Raw genomic sequence first — 24,492 nt, 5'->3', positions numbered from 1 at the left:
CTGATGACCAGGAAATGGCAGATCAGCGTGTTTGCAGATTTTATTCCTGACAAGGGCTCTCCTCCTAGTTTAGAGTTTGTTACTTTCTTGCTATATTCTCACATGGCAGAAAGAGAGATCATCTCTCTTAAGTCTCTTCTTACAAGACAACTAATTCCATTCATAAGGACTCCACTCTCATGACCTAATTACCTCCCAAAGATCCAAGTCCAGATATCATCACACTGGGGACTGGAGCCTGAACATACAAGTTTTGCATGGACAGAAACATTCAGCCCATAGCAATGGAGATTTTAATAAAACTTTAAGTGTATCTCCAGAGAGATCTTAGATATTAGGTAATATTATTTCTCACAATTGAGTGAATTATAAGTAGATACACGCAGGTACCTTCCCCAAGTGAGAGAAAAGAGGGTACTTCTCTAAAATCCGGCATAACTCACCAACAGACAAGTTTTATTTTAAGAAAGTAATAAAACTAATATGATTCCAACTTTCAGAGCTGTTTATCACTTGGAGTTTCAGTTTTGGTAATTTCACTGTAGTAAATTAGCTGACTGAGAGCCCAAAGATTATATCTGCATCTAGACAGTCCATTTATCATGCTTAGCATTTGGATTTCAATAGAGTTTTCCTGCGTATTTGTCAACAGGCCACTGAAGAAATCACAAAAAGCTCCCTGTTTTTTTCACTTAATGTCTTAAATATCATCAATGGCTCTGGATTTAGGTTTAATGGAATATTTTAATAATTCAACAATCTGTTTATCTGAAAGTTTCCACCACTTTCTTAGTTTAGAAATATTTATTTTCATTTTGTACCAAAAAAAGAGATAGACTTTGGTAGTTCAATGTGTACGTACCCAAGATAGCAATGCAAAATGGTGATAGAAATTGTCAGAGTATAATAATGTAACTGTGGCAAAGGTTTTTACTTTGTTTTATTATTATTATTTTTATTTTTATTTTTATTTTTTTTTTTTTGAGGGGGAGTCTCACTCTGTCGCCCAGGCTGGAGTGCAGTGGCCGGATCTCAGCTCACTGCAAGCTCCGCCTCCCGGGTTTACGCCATTCTCCTGCCTCAGCCTCCCGAGTAGCTGGGACTACAGGCGCCCGCCACCTCGCCCGGCTAGTTTTTGTATTTTTAGTAGAGACGGGGTTTCACCGTGTTAGCCAGGATGGATTTAAGACAGAGTCTCACTCTGTCACCTAGGCTGGAATGCAGTGGCATGATCTTGGCTCACTGCTACCTCTGCCTCCCAAGTTTAAGAGATTCTCAGGCCTCAGTCACCTGAGTAGCTGGAATTACAGGTGTGTACTACTATATCCAGCTAATTGAGAAGTTTTAAATATTAATAAATAGCAAATTTTATGGTCAATGTAACATTCAAATTATATGTTCACCAACACCTTTATACTCCCAGTATCATTTTGCAAATTGACAAGCTATTCAATTAGATTACTCAATTTTGGAAAAGCATAATTTAAATTTTAAGTGGTAAAAATACCAAAACATCATTATAGTAACCAAAAAAATCCAACTGCATAAAATGCAGGCTTGCATTATTGGAAAGTGAATAAAATTTCTGGGCCAAAATTGCACACCTAGTTGTCTGGGAGTTCTATATGGGGATGAGGGATCTAAATCTGTTCCAATGCCAGCGGCAGTTTGGCACCAATTGGTGACTCAGTCAGTTTCTACTACTTGGTTCCCAGATATATCATGTCTGGCTAGGCAGTAATTCCAGAAATTCTAGTTAACTGGCGCTCTTTTAGTCTCATATATCAAGAACTGCTGGGCCTGAATAAAATGGGTGCAAGGATCCACTGTTTGTCTCCCTAGGCTGGGACATAGGGCTGCCTGCCCTTTCTGTTCCAATTTCTCTTCTTTTAAAAAAATGACTATTGAAATGATCTATGCAAATGCTATGTATTTTCTTAAGTTAAGCTTAATTTTGAATTTTCTTTTTTTCACTTTCTATTCTTTGGGGAATACTTGGACGTAATGAAATTGATTTCAATAACAAAATTGTACTTCCTCCACAGACATTCCTTGGTCTCCACCCGCTATGGCCTCTACCTCCCTGTCAGAAACTCCACCTTTCTTTACAGCATCAAGTATCATCTCTCCGACTGATCAAGGCACCACAGATATAATGGCCATTGACCAGACAGTGCTAGTACCAGGGCTCACCATCCCCACCAGTGATTATTCTGCAATCAGCCAACTGACTCTGGGAATTTCACATCCACCTGCATCTTCAGATGACAGCAGGTCAAGTGCAGGTGGCGAAGATATGGTCAGAGACCTAGATGAAATGGATCTGTCTGAGACTCCTGCCCCATCTGAGGTAGCAGAACTCAGCGAATATGTTTCTGTCCCGGATCATTTCTTGGAGGATACCACTCCTGTCTCAGCTTTACAGTATATCACCACTAGTTCTATGACCATTGCCCCCAAGGGCCGAGAGCTGGTAGTGTTCTTCAGTCTGCGTGTTGCTAACATGGCCTTCTCCAACGACCTGTTCAACAAGAGCTCTCTGGAGTACCGAGCTCTGGAGCAACAATTCACACAGCTGGTGAGTGGGCACTGCTCACGATTCTCAATTCTGTGTCTCTTCTTTCCTTGTTGTTATTTTATAATATAATCGTTAGCTGTCTTGAGCAATGAGGGTTAGTAGAAACAAATCGCTAAAACAGCTGTTGCTGAAGACATTCAACTAGAATTTTGAGATGAATTTGGATCCAGTTGGGGAAGTGAGTTCTGTGATAGACAAATGAGAAGACACCACCACCCAACCTTGTGGGAATAAATTTATTCTTAAACTCTCTTCATTATAATTCTTCCTAACTTAGTTAATCCAGGAATAATACATAATACTCAAGCACTGAATGTGGAATCTAAAAATAGTGAGAGTGAACATTTTCTAAATTGTATCAATCTCATGGAAGGGTACAAATCTAGAATTGTCCAGCACAGATGAGGCTGAGAGTTCAGGAGTAAGGGTTCCCCTCAAGTTCTTGTTAACCTAAAAAATGACTAAATGGCTTATCATTCCTAGTCCCTAATAAAGAAAGTGAAAAGATAATTATTATGACATATATCTTTGAAAATAAGATACTCCCAAACTCACATGATTATTTTGTTTCTACATGTACAATGAGAAATACATATACCATAAGAAATGTTGAACTATGTAATATCTCTACACATTCATGGCTAATTAAAATAAATTATACAATGCATATCACACAGATTGCAGAATGTCTGACAATAGTAAAAAATTTGTATGCTTCATATAAGTTAAATCATTACACAGATTAAAATCCACATGAAACCCAATTTCTCAAATGAACATTTGCTTTAAAGTAAGATTTTATCTGTGCCATCTCCCCACCCCACACCATTTATAATGAGGTAAGTAGATATTGGGAGAGTCTCAGGGAACAGAGTCCCAGTGAACCTGTTACAGAAAAGGGTCCTAATCCAGACCCCAAGAAAGGGTTCTTGGATCTCGTGCAAGAAAGAATTCAGGGCAAGTCCACAGTACAAAATGAAAGCAAGTTTGTTAAGAACGTAAAGGAATAAAAAAAATGGCTACTCCACAGACAGAGCAGCCCCAAGGGCTGCTGGTTGCCCATTTTTATGGTCATTTCTTGATGCTATGCTAAACAAAGGGTGGATTATTTATGCCTCCCCTTTTTAGACCATATAGTGTAACTTCCTGACATTGCCATGGCATTTGTGAACTGTCATGGTGCTGATGAGAGTGCAGTAGTGACCAGAGGTCACTCTCGTGGCCATCTTGGTTTTGGTAGGATTTAGCCAGCTTCTTTACTGCAACCTGTTTTATCAGCAAGGTCTTTATGACCTGTGTCTCGTGCTGACCTCCTCTCTCATGCTGTGACTTAGAATGCCTGAACTGTCTGGGAATGCAGCCCAGTGGGTTTCAGCCTCATTTTACCCAGCCCCTATTCAAGATGGAGTTGTTCTGGTTCACATGCCTCTGACAAACTAACCGTGGGATGTTAATTAGGGTTCATGCTAAGCTGCCATAATGAAGAGGTAAAGATATAGTGACTTTCATTCAATACAAGTTTATTTCTGTTTCACTTGATGGGTAGGACAGCTTTGCTCTACGATGTCATTCAGGCACCCACACTTCCTCCATCTTATAGCTCTGCCAACCCCACAGGCATTTCCTCATTCACATGGCCAAAGCTGGGTCATTGGTACATCCCTGTTTCCACTTGTGAGAAGCAGAGAGGAAGCTGAGGGAAAGCAATTTTCTCCTAAGCAAAAGACACCAAAGTTGCCCACATCATATTACTGGGAACTAGTCACATGGCCATCCTTGCCGCAAGGGAGGCTGGAAAATGTGCTGTCTGGATCAGCAGCCTCTTTCTATGGAAAAGAGGAAAATGGATTTGGGAGAAGCAGTACCCAGCTATCTGCACACTAGGTGAAGACAGGGAATCTCTTCCCCAGGCCAAAGCAATGCTAAGACACCAAGAATGAGGCTAGTCAAAGTAAGTAGGTGACATCAGGAGACAGTAGCTTGAAAAGGGAAGCTCCACAGTTTGTTTAAAATTTCATTTTACTCACACAAAAACCTTGTGAGGAAAATACTAGAATGTGGGGCTGGGTCAGAGTCAAAATTTTGGTGGGATGGGGATAAGCGCAAACAGAAATCAGGTCTGGGTCATGCCTAGGAGGTTGACACTTGCATCTCTGTGCTGTCTGGGTTCATAGTACAATTCATGAAAGAGGGGGCTCACTTTCAGAGCCAAGGACAAGGTAGACATCACTGAGTTTCAAACATTTCTGAAAAATGATCTCTAGGATGGCTGTGGCTCCCAGGAGGCAGATGTGGGACTCTGAAACACAATGCCATGGGGCATACTGTTGAGATTATGATAGTTTGGAAAGGGCTCGCTAGGGGATCACTTTTTGTTCTTCCTCACAACTCAGATAAGGGCACTGAGGTACAACACAGTGGTTACAGGGCTTGATGAAGGTCCACAGCTAGTTAGGAACAGTTCCAGGACTGGCACCCAAGTCTCGTAACTGCCAGTTTCCTGCTGTTTCCACTGCCCCACATTTATGTTGGCCAGGAACCGTTTACTGCGTGGAGAGACATGCTGATGTTTAAGCTGATGCTTATTTTAACAGGCCATTTCAAATTGGATGCATCCAGATAGATGTCCCATTTACATAGACATTGGTCAGTCTGCTCCTGGGCTGTTTGGAACATGTCTTTATTTACTTGGGTTTTTTCTTTCTGTAAATAACTGAACTTGGCATTCCTGCTTTGCTAATAGCATTGGCTCGAGTTTTTAAAAATCATCTGTTCTCACAATTCACCATGAAAAAAATCACAGCCATCCATCTCAATACATAGACAGAAAGGTGGAAATATGGAACATAATCACTGCAAATCAACCAGTAAGTAGTGGTGTTCTGCTCTCACATTAAATCCAAAAACAAAAATCAAAACAATAAAAAGGAATTAAAATATATGCCTCTGTTAATGAAAAGTGAGTGTAAGTGGAATTAGCAGCAGCTGAGCACTTGTAACACAGTTAAGAGTAAACCATCTTTTATTTTGCAGCTGGTTCCATATCTACGATCCAATCTTACAGGATTTAAGCAACTTGAAATACTTAACTTCAGAAATGGGAGTGTGATTGTGAATAGCAAAATGAAGTTTGCTAAGTCGGTGCCATATAACCTCACCAAGGCCGTGCATGGAGTCTTGGAGGATTTTCGTTCTGCTGCAGCCCAGCAACTCCATCTGGAAATAGACAGCTACTCCCTCAACATTGAACCAGGTAAGAGAATCCAACCCAGAAAGTGAAGGAGATGTTTTGTTCATGTTGTTTTATTTTGTTCTGTTTTTAAGCATATATTTCAACCTTTAGGCCACAAAAATCAAACTGAAATGACACTAGATAAAACAACCCTTTGGACGCTGTGGAGCACATCATTAGAAAGGTAGAGTCCAAAGACATGCAAGTTAACATTTTCCTGTATCAAAAAGCAATGAACAAGCACACCTCTTGTTGCACAATCTGAGGGCTTTAAGTTTAAGTTTAAACAGAGCAAAACTTTTGCTGTGTTTAAGATTTTTTTTTAATGTAGCCCACAGCCAAGCTAATTTACATTCTGCTAGAAGTCAAAAGCACTTTCTCAGTGCTCTGCAACAACCTCGGGGCTTCCTACCTAAGCAGTCTTTCAATCACAGTTCATTATCAGAATAGCTACTTCAACACGTAATTCAGGATCAGAGACAGCATTCTAAGGAAAGAAAAATAATCATTAGATAGAAATTCAAACTTGGAGAAAGTCACTTTGCCATCACCAAAAAAAAAAGAAGAAAATAAATTTGCTTTTTGGTTGTATACTACAGATCAGCTTCCAAGTGAAGATTAAAGCAAAGAGTTAGACAAGGAGAAAACTTTTAAAGACATGGGAGCTTAGCCCAAAGTCACATAAGAGAAAGCAAACATTTGCTCTGATAATAAAGCAAAGTGTGTGCACCATTGTAACCAGCTGTGACCAAACTGGGAACTGTTTTTACCATTAGTTTCAAAATTCTGTTTTCTAACGAATTGAAAGAAGTCCTTTATTCCCTGGAGTGCAAGGCAGGGAGGGCTCCCGATTTCTGCCAAAGCTACCTCCCAGTCAAATTCAAAACAAAGCTTCCTAATTGGCTATGAATTAGTGGAGTGAATCTTTAACACCCTCTCTGGCTCTCTGTGGACTAACAATGAAAGCAGAAGGAAGAGGCCTTGGGCAAAATGCAAACCAAAAAGGCTCAGTGGGAGATATTTATATTTGATAGAGCAGGGCTTTGAGCAACTTTAAGCAAATTGCCTCAGTACCTTAGTAAACAGGATCCTTAAAAAGTCAGACCGCCTGTAGGCACTGAGCCTGGGAGCACTTACCTCCAAACAGGAGCAGCTAAGTAAGCCCTGTGGATCCCCTAAGAAATCAAACACCTCCTAAATGCAAGTAAGACACTGCCTCTTCCCCGGAAAACTACTTCAGAACTGAGAAGGAACCAGGGGTCTTTGCCAGTTAGGATCAGGAGGCTAATTTCTTCAACCAATTGATTAAGCTAGCAGAAAGTATATGGGGAGAACTTGGAAAGCACTGAAGAAGTCATAGCACAATCCCCTGCCTTCCTTCCTCCCTCAGGGAGCTGACAGCTTACTTAGGGACCCATCCACCAGCACAAGAAGGTCAACGTCAGGAGCCAAATTGAGGCAAGGGAGAACCCAGGTGTGCGGCTGTGGGGAGCAGCTTCTCAATGTAGATGCCGCTTAAGTAGTGCCTTAGAAAGAGGGTGGGAAGCTGTTAGTGCACTGCCAGGGTGTATAAGGGACACTGTTGATATTGGAAGCAAGCACAGCATAGTAATGGTCTTGGGGATCCACAGCCCTAAATGTGAATCTTGTGTGCTAACTGCAGCACTCAATTTCTGCAAATGGAAAATGGAGACATTTTGGGCAGGTGTGGTGGCTCACGCCCATAATCCCAGCACTTGAGGTCAGGAGTTCGAGATCAGCCTGGCCAAAATGGCAAAACCCTGTCTCTACTAAAAATACAAAAATTAGCCTGGCATGATGGTGGGCGCCTGTAGTCCCAGCTACTCGGGAGGCTGATGCAGGAGAATCCCTTGAACCCAGAAGGCGGAGGTTGCAGTGAGCTGAGATTGCCCCCACTGCACTCCAGCCTGGGCGACAGAGCGAGACTCCTCTCAAAAAACAAAAGAAACAAAAAAAAAAAAAAAAAGGGGAAGAAAAGAAAATGGAGATAGTAACATTATGAGGACTAACTGAAAGAAATTTACAATACTTAGCATAGCATTTGACAAATTGTAGTTACTTAATAACCATTAGTAGTTACTATTGCAACATTGTCATAATTAACTTGACTATCAATTTGTGACCTGCATAAGGTACCAGCGAAAACAATAAAAAGTAGCATGACAAGGTATTTGTGGAGGGGGTGGAACTGAAATTATTTTCACTAATTTCTTGTGAATAGTTCTGCTATGCAGCTTTTCTTCCAAGAAGCCAAAGGTGGTAAGCATGAGATGGTGCTAACCTCAGTTTCACTCCCTGCAGGGTCATATTTATGCTGAGCTACCTAAGAATGCCTCCAGCCTACCCAGTGAACTATGGCATACATGCCCAATTCTTATTTTTAGTGGTGGAAAAGTAGGGGAAAGCCAGTGCCTGCTGGACAACCTGGGAAGTTACTTGCTTGCTTTCCAGAGATAGCTCAACCCTGAGCCTGCACCAACTCAAATACTTTTGAAGAAATTAACATGTAAAGCCAGGAGAAGCAGTAAATCCAAATAAAAGCTGTTGAATGATTGAATGACCACTCATGGTAACTACGAGGAAGATACTTTGCAGAAGCCACTGAATGTTACACTAAGCACCTCAGTGAACTTGTAGTTCATACTCTATTCCTTACCAGATACCTGGAGAGTGACAAAATCTGAATTTTATGTATATTGAAAATACATAAAATAATAAATCTATGCAAAAGATCTGCCAAAAATTGACTGTGTTGCACCAGTTAGGATGTAGTGATGCTTGTCTTAATTGATGCTTAGAATATCATTAAGCATCAGCCAAATGGTGATGGTTCAATCAAAGCGCTTGGGGACAGCAGAATTAGAAAGTCAAACATGGATTTTATAAAGTTAAAAATCATCAATGAACTGTGTGGGTTCATCTGCGTAAATCCAAATGGGTAAATCCAATATCCAAAATGGTTCCTAATTATACTACACTATGCATAGCTAGAAGCCACCGTGGTAAACTGCCCTCAAAGGTTTTCCTTCCAGTCAACAGTGAGGGGAAGCAGGAAGGTACCAGCAGGCAGGGAGGAGCAGGCAAGGAACAGAGAGGGGCACAGGTAATAGGCACTGACTCTGTGGACTCCTTCATGCACAGCTGGGGATTCTGGTTTAGATATTTCACCAAAGGCGAAGGCTGGGTTCACCCATGTAATCAGGAAGTGGGCGCTGGACTGATGATCAGGACATTGACCATCTTCTACATGCTTAATCCAGAACAACATTCATCCACCACCATACAACATGTTAATGCACGAAAATCCATCCCTGCCCAAAGGAGTTTGCACTGCAGTAGAAAAGGGACATCTTAGAACTACGCTGGGATCAAAACTACATCTTTTTCATTCCAACAGACTTTTTAAGGACAAGTTTCTTTTGTGCCAGACTTCCTGTAAATTCCTGTGGGCCTGGACATCACTAAGGGATGGTCCCATAATGAAGAGAGCACTGAGTTTTCTTTAAGTCTCATTTTGTTAAGCCTGAACAGAAGAGAGAAAGTAGGAGTAGAAATAAATGAAAATAACTCTAGTCCCTCCAGGCTGGTCAATGAGACGGTCTTCGATGGCCGGGAATAGCAAGGACTAAGCAGCCAGCTGCAGTCACTAAGGTCCAGGGCTGGGGAGACAGAATACCAGCTGTCTTACTCTGTTTGTATTGCTATGAAGGAATACCTGAGGCTGGATAATTTGTAAAGAAAAGAGTTGGCTCATCTTTCCGCAGGCGCCAGCATCTGTTTCTGGTGAGGGCCTGAGGCTGTTTCCACTCATGGCAAAAGACAAAGGGGAGCCAGCATGTGCAGAGATCACACGGTAAGAGAGGAAGCAGAGGAGAGTGCGATGCCAGGCTCTTTTTGCTGGTGGGAGCTCACCGAGTGAGAACTCACTCACCCCTCCTTCCCAGGGAGGACATTCATCTACTCACGTCATGAGGGATCTGCCCCTGTGACCCAAACGCCTCCCATTAGGCCCACACTTCCAGCACTGGAGAGCAGATTTTTAATACGAGATTCAGAGGGGACCACTAACCATGCAGGGCACACAGCAGTACGAGCTCCCATTGGAGGGTGAGGCTGCTGAGGAGGAGGAGATAGCGACCCCAAAGTGTGTGGCAGTCAGGTGCACAAACAGATTCACAAACACCACCCTCACTCACATCTCCTTTTTCCATTCAAAGCCTTGTTCCAATCCAGGGAGGAGACAGTACTAAAACCCAAAAGTTCTCACCACCATTGCTTTTGAATAGAGTTAATTAACTTCTTAATTCTCTGAATCTGCATAACTTATAAAACTTTGTGAATAAAATACTGTTCTTTAAAAAAGCCTGTACAGTTACAGAAAAGTGTTTCTAGCATCAGTACTCCTATACAATTTTAGTCTGGAGAAATATATACAAAATTATTATAAGAGAAATGCATATCTAAATTTTAAAGGGGAATTTTAAGGGAAAATGTGCAGATGATTTTCAATCATTTTCTTCTTCTGTTTTAAATCTAGCAATATGACAGCTATTTTGCTCCTAGTTTTTCAGTGTGACTGGCTGATCCAGGTTTTCTCCTTTTGGTGGTATATTTGAGTGTAAGCTATCACGGTGACTGACAGGTGAGCTGATTAAAATGTCCCTAATACAACCAACCAGCGCAACCAGCAGATTGTGCTGTTTCTCAAGACCCTGGATCTGGAGTGAAGATAATTACTTCAGATTCCTAGAAAACAAGAACTCAAATTCCAATTTACCCAGCTCTTGACTCTATTGCTGGTGTGGACTTTTCAGTTACGGAAGGCTTGGGCTGATACACAGCAGGGCTCATCCTCCAGTACGTAGTAAGAGAGACCCAAGAGACACTGATGCCCAAAATCCCTGATGATAAGAGGAGGTCACTTAAGCAAATTCAGGAATGGCCCTGATTGAGGTTTTGATCTTTCAAGTATTTACTTGAACTCAACTATGATGGTCCAATCTGCTGAGAAAATTCTTCTTGAAAGAGAATTAAAAGGGAGAAATCTTTAACAAGAAAAACAGGCAGCTGCTGGAAATTCTGTATGTCAAAAATAAGTATTAGCTTTGTCTCTAGGAGAGAATCTCAAGAATCTATCCTTGGAAAATAGAGAGGGGATCCTATCATTTCAATGTTTTTCCAGCCAGGACAGTTGAATATAGCAAAACTGCATTACTGTTTTTCTTACCCTTTCACCCTTCTCTGACCACCTTCGTGGTAGACATAGATTAGAGCGAGTGGTCCGCAACACTGAAGGGTAAGAAGGTCCTCCCACCTCATGTCCAGAGTCCCCCCAGCCTCCAAAACCACCAGCCCTACCCATCCCTGCCTCCCCTAACCCTTATCAAAGAATCACCCTCAAAATGTCATAAAGTAGATACTGAGCATATGTCAAAGTCCTATTTAATTTTGAAATAAGGGAATTGGTAGGATGACAAAGCTGGTTTAAAGAGAATATGAAAATTGGAATTTTAGATAGCCAGAGGACAAAAGAGAATGATGACATAAGATTGGTAAATATAAAACAGAAACTACAATCATTGCACCAAAATTAGAAAAAAATTTTCTAATTTTACAGAGTTGTAAAATGCCTGGACCATAATCCGCAGAAAATAGTGAGTCAAACAAAGTTACTGCTTTCCATGCATCGGCAAACTTTTTCTTAAAAAGCCAAACAGTAAAATTTTAGGCATTGAAAGCCAAAAGGCAAAAATTATATAGGTATTTATGTAACTAATTAAAAGTTAACCATTTAAAAATTTAAAAATCATTCTTTTTTTTTTTTTTTGAGACGGAGTCTCGCTCTGTCGCCCAGGCTGGAGTGCAGTGGCCGGATCTCAGCTCACTGCAAACTCCGCCTCCCGAGTTCCCGCCATTCTCCTGCCTCAGCCTCCCGAGTAGCTGGGACTACAGGCGCCACCACCTCGCCCGGCTAGTTTTTTGTATTTTTTTAGTAGAGACGGGGTTTCACCGTGTTAGCCAGGATGGTCTCGATCTCCTGACCTCGTGATCCGCCCGTCTCGGCCTCCCAAAGTGCTGGGATTACAGGCTTGAGCCACCGCGCCCGGCCTAAAAATCATTCTTAGCTTGCATATTGTACAAAAGCAGGCAACTTGTCGGATTGGCCCACAGGTGGTCTCTGTTTACTGGGTGGGATTGTTGTATTCTAACATGACATTGAAGAGGTCACACAGTCAACTTTTCTCCTTATTTCCAAATATTGAATCATTTTTCTTAAATCATCAACAATTACTCAAGCCTATGCCTCTCTCTGGCCTTTATCTTTGCTGTTACAGAGAAGTTAGACAAGTAAATGATAATGTAATCATGATTTGGGTGCCTGTTCACTCATACATGCAGTGAACATTTATGGATTATCTGCCATGAGTCAGACACTATGATAGCCACAAGGACCAAAAGATGAATCGACCCCATCTCTGCCCCCTGCCAAGGAGCTAAATAACTAATGAGAAAAATGGAAGCATATACAAAAAGACATAATAGAGTCTGTTAAATACAGAATCAGGATGTGAGCAGAAAGAAATCTTAAGAAGTAATGAGGAGAGAGCAATTAATTCTACAGAGGCAAAGGGATATCATGGCAGGCTTCGTATACAGACAGTGATATTGAGTTGGGTCTTGCTGTATGATGGCGGTGGGCCCAGGAAGAGAAAGGGGGGTGAGGGACTATTCCAGAAAATGCAGAAGGAAAATGCAGACATTTCTGGGAGTGCCAGGTTTCTTCGGTTACTCCACAGTGATGACAGCTTTGTTTACAGAAGAGGGGTGAAGGGAGCGAAGGGAGCTCAGATTGGAAGGAAGGGAAAGCCAGACTGAGCCAGTTCACTTAAAGCCAGGCTGTCTAAAAATGTCTGTCAAATCTATTTGCTTCGACTTTGGGTGTCCTATTTTTCTTTTTCTTTTGTTTCCTATGACTTATGGTCTTTTAAAATTAAACTTTAATAAAATTTTGGAAAGCTCAAAAAGTTTTCCAAGTAAGTGCTAGACAGTCCTTAAAGTGGTCTCAAGTAAAATAAAAATAAAACAGTTTATCGATAATGATAACGATAAACTGTTTGGAAAAACTTGGGAAAAATATAAGATAGGTACAAAAGGTGTGCACATATTAATTTGTTTTTAAATTTTAAATGCAATAAATAAGGCAAAAATTAATAGGATCCTTTAAATATTTTTAAAAGACTCCAGAAATATTTGAGAGAAAACCAGTTCTAAGGAAATGGACAAGATATATTGACTCTAGCCTATAAAGTAGGAGTCTGGAGGCCAACGGAAAGCCAGGGCTGAAAGTATACATTTGGGGAACTTCAGCTGAAGCCAGAGAACAGATTTTTTTAAATGGCCTGGGGCAATGTGTAGGACAGGAGGAAATGGCCTGGGGCAATGTGTAGGACGGGAGGAAGAGGTGTGAATGGACCTCTGAGTACCCCAACAGGTAATGGGGAAATAGAAAAATTACAGTAAAGGGAGTCAAGAAATAGCCGTCAGCGAGGTGGGAGACAATGTTACAGAAAGCCGCAAAACAGAAGAGCAGAAGAGAGAGAGGCCCATAATTTTAGCAGCTGTGAGTGAACAGAGTAGAGGGCACTTAAGTGGACAGTTCAAAGGTCATCAGAACGCTTTACAAAAGCAATCTAGTGGAATAGCAAGGGCAGAGAGGCCAGACTTCAATGAGGCTGGAATGAAATGGAAATAGAGAATGTCAATACAGGCTGTCTACCTCTTGTCTTACAACTTAGAGCAAGGTGCCCTCCAATGTTAGGCTCCTACCTTTCCACAGAGACCAGGAGAAAGTTGCTAACTTCCTTGAGGATTACATTTTAAAGGATGGCACCCAGGCCCTGGAGCATAACATTCCTGAGTTGTAAAGGTGGCAAGAGGGTTTTTAAAAGATTTACATCTCAAAGGAACATGGAATTTGCAATTAAAAGTTTTAACTAACTGCTCTAAGAAAAAGGAAGTTGAGAGCCTTGTGGAAGAAGTTTGTCTTAAGTTTAGTGAAAGCTGGGAGTGGTGGCTCACGCCTGTAATCCCAGCACTTTGGGAGGCTGAGGCAGGTGGATTGCTTGAGTCCAGGAATTCAAGACCAGCCTGGGCAACATGATGAAAACCTTGTCTCTACACACACAAAGCAAAAGCTAGCTGGGTGCGATGGCACATGCCTGCAGCCCCAGTTACTCTCATCACTGCACTCCAGTCTAGGTGACAGGGTGAGACCCTGTCTTGTTGGGGGGGAAAAAGTTTAGTGAAGTTGAGGGGAATGTTAAGGCTGCTTGGTCAGAATAGTTTTTTGTTTGTTTGTTTTTTGTTTGTTTGTTTGTTTTGAGATGGAGTCTGGCTCTGTCATCCAGGCTGGAGTGCAATGGCGCGATCTCAGCTCACTGCAATCTCCACCTCCCGGGTTCCAGTGATTCTCCTGTCTCAGCCTCCTGAGTAGTTGGGATTACAGGGGTGTGTCACCATGCCCGGCTAATTTTTGTATTTTTAGTGGAGACGGGGTTTCACCATGTTGGCCAGTCTGGTCTCAAACTCATGGTCTCAAGTGATCCACCTGCCTCGGCCTCCCAAAGTGCTGGGATTACAGGTATGAGCCACTACATCCGGCCCAGAATGGTATTTCTTGTCTATGCCCCAATTTTATTGTATTTACAGGCAATGCCCAGATAATTTATTTAGTATCATTTGCAAGATTCAAAACAAATTCCAATTAAGTCTTTCTCTTTTCTTTTGTTTAATGTCAGGGCAGAAAGCAGTTTGTGGTCGCAATGCTGGGAGATAGATAACATTATTCCACAATCACTTTTGAACTAAGGAGAAGAGAGAATTTGAAAACTCTCATAAGATTTTTAATTAATATCATTCCACATTCAGATCAGCATGTGAACTCCTGCATGCATCCTCTAAATGAGGATTAGCAATCCATTAGGCCAAATAACATCTGCAGAGGTGCAGGCATGTAGGAGAAGCGACATGCTGTTCTTACTGCGTTAGGTGTGCCATTCCCCTTTTGAAAAACCCCTGGATAAATGAATCTGTGACATAAAAAGTATAAACCAGTGTTAGAACTTCCTGTGATTTATCAACTGAAAACCCGAATAAATCACAGCTTGCTCAGTATTCTGCCAGCATCTCCAGCAACTAGAGTCGTCTTTCATTTAGGCTGCTGTGAAAATTCTTCAGAAGCATGTAGGGCTTTTATGCCAGTTAGTTGTGCAGGCTGAAGATTTCAAAAATGCAAAATCACATATAACTTATTCTCTCCTTGAATTCCTAAGAAGCCTCCTCAAAAATGGACAGCCCTCAAGGCTGATAAATGGTAAACATTGAAATTAATTACAGTCTGACAGCCAGGATGTGTTCACGAAAATGTGGATCAACAAGCTTGTTTTCCCTGGAAAAGGCATAATTGTAAGACCTTCGACAACTCTGAAAAAGTGGTATATGTCACTCATCACAATAATGACAAAGTTACTCTTAACTAATGACAATAATAGTTACTATTGACACAAGTTTTAATCTTTTTTTTTTTTTTTTTTTTTTTTTTTTTTTTTTTTTTTTTTTTGTTGAGACGGAGTCTCGCTCTGTCGCCCGGGCTGGAGTGCAGTGGCCGGATCTCAGCTCACTGCAAGCTCCGCCTCCCGGGTTTACGCCATTCTCTCGCCTCAGCCTCCCGAGTAGCTGGGACTACAGGCGCCCGCCATCTCGCCCGGCTAATTTTTTTGTATTTTTTTTAGTAGAGACGGGGTTTCACCGTGTTAGCCAGGATGGTCTCGATCTCCTGACCTCGTGATCCGCCCGTCTCGGCCTCCCAAAGTGCTGGGATTACAGGCTTGAGCCACCGCGCCCGGCCACAAGTTTTAATCTTAATAAATATGCAAAGTAGATATTATTTTCCCCCACTATACAGTTGCAGAAATTGTGTTTCAGAGAAGAATAAGTAATTTGTCTTTTGCTGGTCAAACAATTACCAAACACTGCAGATGGAATTCAAAGCCAGATTTGTGTGCCATCTTCAACTCTACCCTATAACCTCTTTACAAAAAGGAAACTTATAAGCCCTTCTAACTGGGTTACAGAAGCTGTTTATTTAGAAAAAAGTGATAACACACTTCAGTTTAATTAATCCTAAATGAATTCTGTTAGTTTCTACACTTCACCAAATGAAATTTGTCATATTTTGTCATAGTCTTAGAATGCAAAAAAAAAAGTGTTTATTCTCAGAAACAAAAGTCCTTAGTGCCCAAGAGTCCCCTTTATATGCACTGCTAAGAGTGTCCCTTCCCAGCTGGAGCAGTCATAGGAATTCTTCCAGGTGATTCTCCTCAGCCTCTCCCCTCTTCATTTGCCCCCTCATCTCCTCCATCCCTGCCCCTGTCTCCTGGGGTCATGCTACTGGCCCTTTGCCTCCTGGGATGCGCAGCACTGCAGATTTTCTGTTTGACACTTGCCTTCACTAGAGGCCCCAACACTGGCTAGACTGCCACATTTCACCTCTCTCCAGGGTTTCAATCTGTGCCCTCATTCCACATTCCAACCACCGCATGGAGCTTCCTTAAGAGGCTCCTGGAGCTCTCTGGCCAACCCATTTATGCAAACCCCTCTACACAAGTCTGGGCCTTAGCCCAGCTGTGGAGCCTCCTCCCAGCTCCCTCGTTTTCAGAATTCTCCCTCCACCCACAGATCCTGGGTCACTTAGGCCACCACCCTAGCACCAATCCATCCAGAACACCGCTGTTTGGCAGATAATAATAATGACTGAAAGCTGAGACAATTCTTCAACCTCACATCCAGGGCAAGATGTGTGTGGGTATTCACATATCCACTCACACAAAAAAGGATTATTGAAACTCTACTATAAACAGCTGTGGTGGTGGTTCTTGAGAGTGGTGGCGAACTGAAATGAAACCTAAAGTCTATCACATTACTTGCCACTTTCAACCGGAAAGAACTCCTGTTTTTTTTTTTGTTTGTTTGTTTGTTTTGTTTTGGTGTTGTTTTATAATTTAATGAATATCCTTAATGCCTTTTTTAATGGAAGACAGTTGGATTCTCAGATCTGTGTCTGCATTCAACTTTTGTAATACTATAGGTCATGTAATCTCTGACTAAGACGTGATTTGCCTTATTCATGCCCATTGTCTCACAAGTATATCAAGAACTCCTGTTAACTTAATTCCACAAATGTGTATTAAGCTCCAAACATGTGCATGGCGCTGTGCTATGTGCTGTTTGTCATTGAATATTCTCACTCTAACCTACCTTTCAGCAATAAGCCATAAGCCAAACATTTTATAACAATAAAGTAATGAAGCGATCAATAATAACTTAAACATATATATTTTAAGATTTCTTTGAATCGCTGAATTGCATTAGCATTTCTGGAGGTATCATGAGCCACCTCCATTGGCTGTATGCCGTAGATCATGCAGAATGGGAGACGTATATTTGAGTTGGAGGGACATTAGTGATCACTTAATTTAAACACTCCATTTTATGGAAGAGAAATGTGAGAGCCAGAGATGCTAACCTATGTTCCCAAGACCACAGACTATTTCTGGGAGCCAGGCCTTCCCCAGTAGGGCCCTCTCCTGAGGCTTCTTCATTGGTAGAAAAGATGAGCAGATCCACTCTCTCTGAACGTACAACTCATCCTACAACCTTCTCAGGATTTGGTGGAAGCTGTGAGGTCCCTGTGTTACATCTCAGATGAACCCTCCGTACAGGGACATATTTATTCAGATTACTAAACGCAAAGACCCAAGCACTATGTAAAAGTGATGTTCACGCCTTGAGAACTGTCAGACTACCAGGGCCTCATTAAGACTTCCTGGGCTCTAGGCCCTTTGCCTTCATGACTATTAATAAAGAATATTAAAATTATACCTTAACTTCGTGAGCACAAAAATGAATATAATCCAGTATGGGTTGCATTATTTTTTTCTTCTGATTTTAAGGAAAATGTTTTCGTGGGCTCCTAAAAGCATGGCGGGCCCTCAAGCTGTGCCTCCTGCAGTTTGCTATTGATTGTGATGCGTAAGTTTGCCTTTCTCTGATGCCCCAGGTAAAGGAATGACTCCTTCACCTCCTCGCCACCAACAAAACCATGACCACAAAGCCTTGGTGATAAGTGGGGAAGGGGAGGGCGAGGAGGCCAGCAGGAGCAGCCAGCAAGAGCGAGCGTGCAGCGGAGTTGACCCCCCACCCCCACCCCGCGCCGACGCAACCAAAAATCTGTCACTTTGTTCAGGCGTGAAGTTCTGTCACGCTGGGCGCCAGGGCGTGGCGGCGCGGGAAGCGTCTGGATTCCAGAGTCTTAGCTCTGCCTTTTTGAAATGGGAAAAGAGGATCCAGGAGTTTCCACCACATTACCCCCGCCAGGCAGGCCCGATCTGCCGCTGTAATCACGGAGTAATAATGGCTCTATCAGCGGTCCCCTGGAGCTGCTCCTGCTACCGCGTGAATTCTTTGCAGACCTCGCTTCTCTCCACCAACACGCAAGGCGCAGTGGCTTTTAAGAAGTCAGAAATCAGCTGGGGTGCTTAAAATGTCATTCCCGAAGTCTACTCTTGCTTCTTTTGCTATTGAGCGCCATCTAGCGATACTTAGGTTTCATCGCATTGAAAAAAACGTTCACGAAAGAGACCCAGCGGGACCTCAGCCCCGCCAGTCAAGATAAAGCCTGGATTTTATAGGCAAGCTGAGCTGAAACCTTGCCCTTGGACAGGATCCAATCAAAGGAGATGTATCGCTTTCTGTCCAACACGTGAGTAAAATGGGACAGCGCAAAAGAAGGAGATGATGATGTGATAAATGTTAGGGAGATGAAGGCACTCAACACACAGCCAGTAGGACAGGCGGCAAGAACAGATCAAGGTTGAGGGGCGGGGCCGGAGCGGGGGTGTCTCGGAGGGCACGATCTTGAGTTGGAGAAAAGGGAGTGAGACTCTCTGAGGTCTGGCAGACAGGGAAAGCCTGTTTTCAGGCCTGACAAACGTAAGTGCACTTGGGACCAGAAACAAGAGGCTTGAAAAAGAGACAGTCTTGGACCACCAGGGACCTATGATCTCCATGAATTTATAAACTTTTTGGTGACGAGGACCACGATCTTTTTAACTTTGACTGTAAAATGCCTCAAGGTGTTCCCTGCAGGCAGGGGACATCATTTAAATGCTTTTTGATCACTTGATGGAGAGCTGGGAAACAAACTTTCTCAGTCACCAACTGGGATTGCTTTTCAGTACCTTTGAAATGCACACAGAAGACATTAGATAAGTAAATCCAGGGGAGAAACTGTTACATCCAATGCGCTTACACTGGAAATCTCAGACTGATACAAATATTTCGAAGCCCTACATGGCAGCTCACTTATTTCAAGACACATTCATTGCTGTCATATTTAAACAACAGGAAAAAAGTTGGAACCACTGTAGTATCAGACTGTACTTTCTACAAGCAACACTCTGCCTCATGAAAGGGTGGAGCAGACAATGGATTTGAGCTTTTGTTTAGTTAGGGGAGCCTTTAGTTAAAAGAAAGCATTCATGGAGTCTGATATGTCTGCGAGTGAGAATGGCAATGCCGGTGTTGGGGCGGGGGCCTCTCATTCTTTTTCCCTTATCCCTTATGAGCCACTTGGAGTCCTGAGGTGTCTCCTGGAAACCCCATATTTGAAAACCTCTAGAATGATTTAAAAAGCCAAACACTGTAAACAGATATGAATGTTAATCTTGGATAATACTTACTAGCCAAAATGGGCTTCCGTTTTCTCACCGATGAAAATGATGTCAGCAATATCCATATGGATTTGAGAGGCTGCTGTGAATATGATTGAAGACACATGTTGAAAGTGCCCGGCACTGTGCCAAACAAATAATGGCCCTTGATAAGTGTGGGCTCCCTGTTTATAACAGTTAAATAACTGCCCTTTCCACTGAAGCTGGAGGTTCAGGGTCATGATCCCCAGGGACACTCCAGGGACAAGGCCTGAAATGCAATGACATGTCTCTTCTGAATACAGCCAGAATCTACTGGGATGCTAGTAGACTAGGCCCGGACCTCTGGCCCGGCTGGATCTGGATCTTCCCACCAACTGCCAAGGAGCAGCCACTGACACAGATCTGCTTGCCGAGGTCAACTGCCCTGGACTGCCTCTATGGAGAGACTGTCAAATATGCTGTGTAGAAGAGCTATCCGCATGGCTTAAGAATAGAAAGCTAAGTCATTTTGCCAGCAAACCATTATAGTAAGCACAGAGAATGCCTCAAACCATACTATGTATTTATTAAACGTGGTGCAGGATCATGGTGGAATCTCTCTATAGTACCAACAGTAAAAATAAATGGTTTAGGCCAGACGCAGTGGCTCACGCCTGTAATCCCTGCACTTTGGGAAGCTGAGGCGGGCAGATCACCTGAGGTCGGGAGCTCAAGACCAGCCATAACCAACACGGAGAAACCCCGTCTCTACTAAAAACACAAAATTAGCCAGGTGTGGTGGCACATGCCTGTAATCCCAGCTACTAGGGATGCTGAGGCAGGAGAATCACTTGAACCTGGGAGGCAGAGGTTGCAGTGAGCCAAGATTGTGCCATTGCATTCCAGCCTGGGTAACAAGAGTGAAACTCCATCTCAAAAATATAAATAAATAAATAAATAGTTTGAAGGGAATTCAAACAAATCCAGGCAGCGAAGACAATTATAGACCAATTTGTCTACACACCAATCATGAGGATTTCACTGCCTTGGACCCAAACACAATTTGATCATGACTTGAAAATATTCTAGACAATGGCATCTACTTTTTTCTCCCAAATCTACTATTGAGCTCTAGTCTCTTTGCCCGCTTCTTTCCAAGCTTTCGACCACGTTCAGAACAAAACATTTCCAGTTGTTGCAGCATAGCATATAGATTATTATTATTGATCAAATCAATAGCAAAGAGTAGGAAGTTCAAACTAATTTGTCTTGTAAACATGCTCTGGGATGTATTAAGGAAGAGACAAGAGACCAGGCGTAGTGGCTCATGCCTGTAATCCCAGCACTTTGGGAGGCCAAGACAGGCGGATCACCTGAAGTCAGGAGTTTGAGACCAGCCTGGCCAACATGGTGAAACCCCGTCTCTACTAAAAATACAAAAATTAGCTGGATGTGGTGGAGGGCACCTGTAGGCCCAGCTACTTGGGAGGCTGAGGCAGGAGAATCACTTGAACCTGGGAGGCAGAGATTGTAGTGAGCCGAGATGATGCCACTGCACTCCACCCTAGGGAACAAGAGCGAGACTCCATCTCAAAACAAAAGGAAGAAACAAATATTGGTATGGCCTACCCATGAATAAGTTCATTATTCTAAGGAAAAATGTCTTTGGGATATGGCAAATAAAGACAATGATAACAACATAGGGAAAAGTTTGCTTACGAAAGTTCTGCTAGTTAAACTTCCATTCATCTATCATAGAGCCAATCTTTTCTATCCCTTCCGTGGCTCTCTCTCCCCAAAATCAGCCCACATCCAGTTTTCTGTCTTTGCCTAAAGCCTAAAGTTTTAGGTGTCCCTTGAAAAATGACATGAAAGTAAAGAGGATCATGAAAATACCTAGGGAAAATATGTTTAAGGTAACAAGAGTGGAAGCAGTGTGAGTTGCTCTACAAATTACTGTAATAGTCTCTCGTTTTGACTCTAATTCTAATTGCCTTCACTTGCCATATTAGCAAAGAGGGCCAATGTGTTAGCAAAGTGGTCCCACAGCTCCCCCTTGGGGCTCTGCCCTTCCCTGGAACTTGTCACACAGTCCACGAAGGGATGGGGGTGAGACCAGTCAGAGGACTTCAGCACAAACAGGCATGACCTTGGTAGCATCACTGATTCTCAGCTTCCTCATCTGTAAAGTGAAACAATTAGTCGAGAAGGTCTCTCAAATACCTTCTAGCTCCAAAATTCTACCTGAAATGTAAAATTTTATATATTGATAAAAATAAACATTAAAACAATCAGTTGGTCTGAAATTCTTAGAGCTGAAGGTTTTGAAAGTCTAAGTCGGTGTTTGTTGAATGAATGAAGGTTGTCTTAGCTGCCCTGTACCCAGGAAGGCGTACACAGCAAACAAAACCTAAGCTTAGCGATTTAAAGTTTCCTACTACTTCTCTGTAGACTGGTCCTGAATAAATAACATGGAGAAAGCAAGCAATTTATAAACTGGGTTGAATTTGTTCTTCAATTATACCCAATTCAGGGCCCCCAGATTTGGAAAAATTTGTTTTTCCAGTGTTGCCTACTATGCGCTTTACTGATGCATAGGTCATTCCTTGCTGAGCTAAAGGAAATTATGGCAAAGCAGCTGATTACGTTCTCCACTCAAAGATTCACAATAGACATTAGCTTATTAACAACTCTAAGTTTAAAAGTAAAAGAGAAAGGGCTAGGGTTGGAAGAGGAAACAGCAAGATAAAAGAGGAAAAATCTATTATATTTATTTCACATAGCATTTTTAAAAACTTAGTCACTGAACTTCTTTTTAGTGTAAAACTTATCAAATCCTGCTGAATTAAGTTCAGCAAATGTTCCCACTTGGGAAATATTGGGCCAGATGATCTCCGGTCATCCTAATTCTAAAAATTCTTTCTATTTATGTATCTTGTAAAGCACAATTCTGATCATTTATGCTTCCCTTGCTCAAAAATCCTCCATGGCTCCCACCTGACTATAAAGTCCAAATTCCTTAGCACTGCATTTAGATATTTGCCTTAACTTACCTTTCCAGTCTTGGTTCCCTTCTTTTCCATCCACAAGTCTCTGCTCCTTCCTAACTGGGTTCCCTCTGCTCTCTCTTCCCATTTCTGTTGCTTTCCCATGTCTGTGGCTCTGCTCATGCTGCTGCCTCCAGTTGGAATGTCTTTCCTAGTCTTTGTATGGACAAATGCAACTCACTTTAAATTCTCACGTCAAAGCGATCCCCTCCATGATGCTCTCTTCTCCAAACGTATCTTCCCTAGAGCTTATTTAAAGCTCTGTACTGGTGGCCAGGTGCAGTGGCTCACGCCTGTAATCCCAGCACTTTGGGAGGCCGAGAGGGGCGGGTCTCCTGAGATCAGGAGTTTCAGACCAGCCTGGCAAAATTCCATCTCTACTAAAAATACAAAAATTAGCCGGGCATGGTGGCGGGCACCTGTAATCCCAGCTACTTGGGAGGCTGGGCCAGGAGAATCACTTGAACTCAGGAGACCGAGGTTGCAGTGAGCCGAGATGGTGCCACTGCCCTCTAGCCTGGGTGACAGGGTGAAATTCCATCTCAAAAAATAAAATAAAATGAAGATCTATACTCTACAAGATATTGGGCTTCTTGTATAGCATTATTTGTATGCATTACTTACTTCCCCTAAATTTCTTGGAAGAATGGCTTTACTGTTGCCTGTTCCCTAGTTCTTTGCACATAATAGGTATTTGGTTAAAGAATAATCTGAAAAGTAAGTGGCTGACGTGATTAAACAGGAAACCTTCCAGGGCAGAAACAACAGTGGTCTGATGACAAGAGGCATGTTCTGGTTCTGCCATCAGCCTGTGGGGACTCGGGCCAGTTGCTTCTCTACTGAGAGCTCAATGTGCTCAGCTTTAGAAGGATAAGGAAGGGCAGACAGGGGCCTCTGGCCTTCCAGAGCTAAATATCTGAGATTCTCTTGATTTCTAATCCACTTTCCAAACAATTGGAGACAACTCTGTAGAATTAGGAATAGAGTAAAATAGAACAATTAATGACAAGAAAGAAGAGAGTCTAAATGTTAATAGGGAAGAAATAATTCATCCAAAAGAATGACTCTCTAACATTAGGGCCTTAGCAAGAGACCAAGATAAATTTATATTTGAAATCAGGAAATCATCCTGAGTTCTCAAGGCCGTGAACATAAATGATGACTTTACTGCTTTATAAATGCTTACTTAAAACAAAAAAACTAAGTAACAAAACATTCCTAATTCTCTAATGCAGCGGTTTTCAAAATGTGCTCCCCAGACCAGATGCATCAGCATTACCTGGAACTGTTTTAGAGCCAGAATTCAGTCCCCATTCCACGCTGCCTGCACAGGAACTGAGTGTGGGGCTCAGGAATATGTTTTAACAAGGCCTCCAGATGATTCAGATGCACACTGAAGATTGTAAATAATTATATTTGGAGCTAAATATAATATCACTTGTATCTGTAAATTCATTTTTCAAAGATACAGAGTGTGGTTCTCTTTTCCCTCCAGTCTGATACCACAACTGTGCAACCCACTCCAAAATGAGGTAATAGCAAATATATTCGGTCTCTTGCCTTTGACTGCTGCCAGTTCCATTGCTGAGAGAGTCATACATTCGCTAACATCTGCCCCATTTCTTACAGCTGATCAAGCAGATCCCTGCAAGTTCCTGGCCTGCGGCGAATTTGCCCAGTGTGTAAAGAACGAATGGACTGAGGAAGCGGAGTGTCGCTGCAAACCAGGATATGAGAGCCAAGGGGGCCTGCACGGTCTGGAACCGGGCCTCTGTGGCCCTGGCACAAAGGAATGCGAGGTCCTCCAGGGAAAGGGAGCTCCATGCAGGTGGGTCAAGCATGCTAACTTCATAGACCCAAGAA

General features: G+C 42.4%; 1 protein-coding gene across 2 annotated transcripts in view; it reads left to right on the top strand.

Annotated features, from left to right (window-relative positions):
* Window positions 1–24,492, top strand: part of IMPG1 (interphotoreceptor matrix proteoglycan 1) — a 152,024-nt gene that overhangs the window by 118,673 nt on the left and 8,859 nt on the right. For both annotated transcript variants that reach the window (XM_033217705.1, XM_033217704.1), the window contains 3 exons: window positions 2,046–2,578; window positions 5,612–5,831; window positions 24,259–24,457. In XM_033217705.1, coding sequence (XP_033073596.1) covers window positions 2,046–2,578; window positions 5,612–5,831; window positions 24,259–24,457 — 952 coding nt within the window. The remainder of the gene's footprint in view (window positions 1–2,045; window positions 2,579–5,611; window positions 5,832–24,258; window positions 24,458–24,492) is intronic.

Source organism: Trachypithecus francoisi, unplaced genomic scaffold, assembly GCF_009764315.1.
Source record: "Trachypithecus francoisi isolate TF-2019V2 unplaced genomic scaffold, Tfra_2.0 Lachesis_group10, whole genome shotgun sequence".
Taxonomy (NCBI): Eukaryota; Metazoa; Chordata; class Mammalia; order Primates; family Cercopithecidae; genus Trachypithecus; species Trachypithecus francoisi.
The sequence above is the reverse complement of the archived record's forward strand: the minus strand, read 5'-3'. Positions and strand labels throughout refer to the sequence as shown.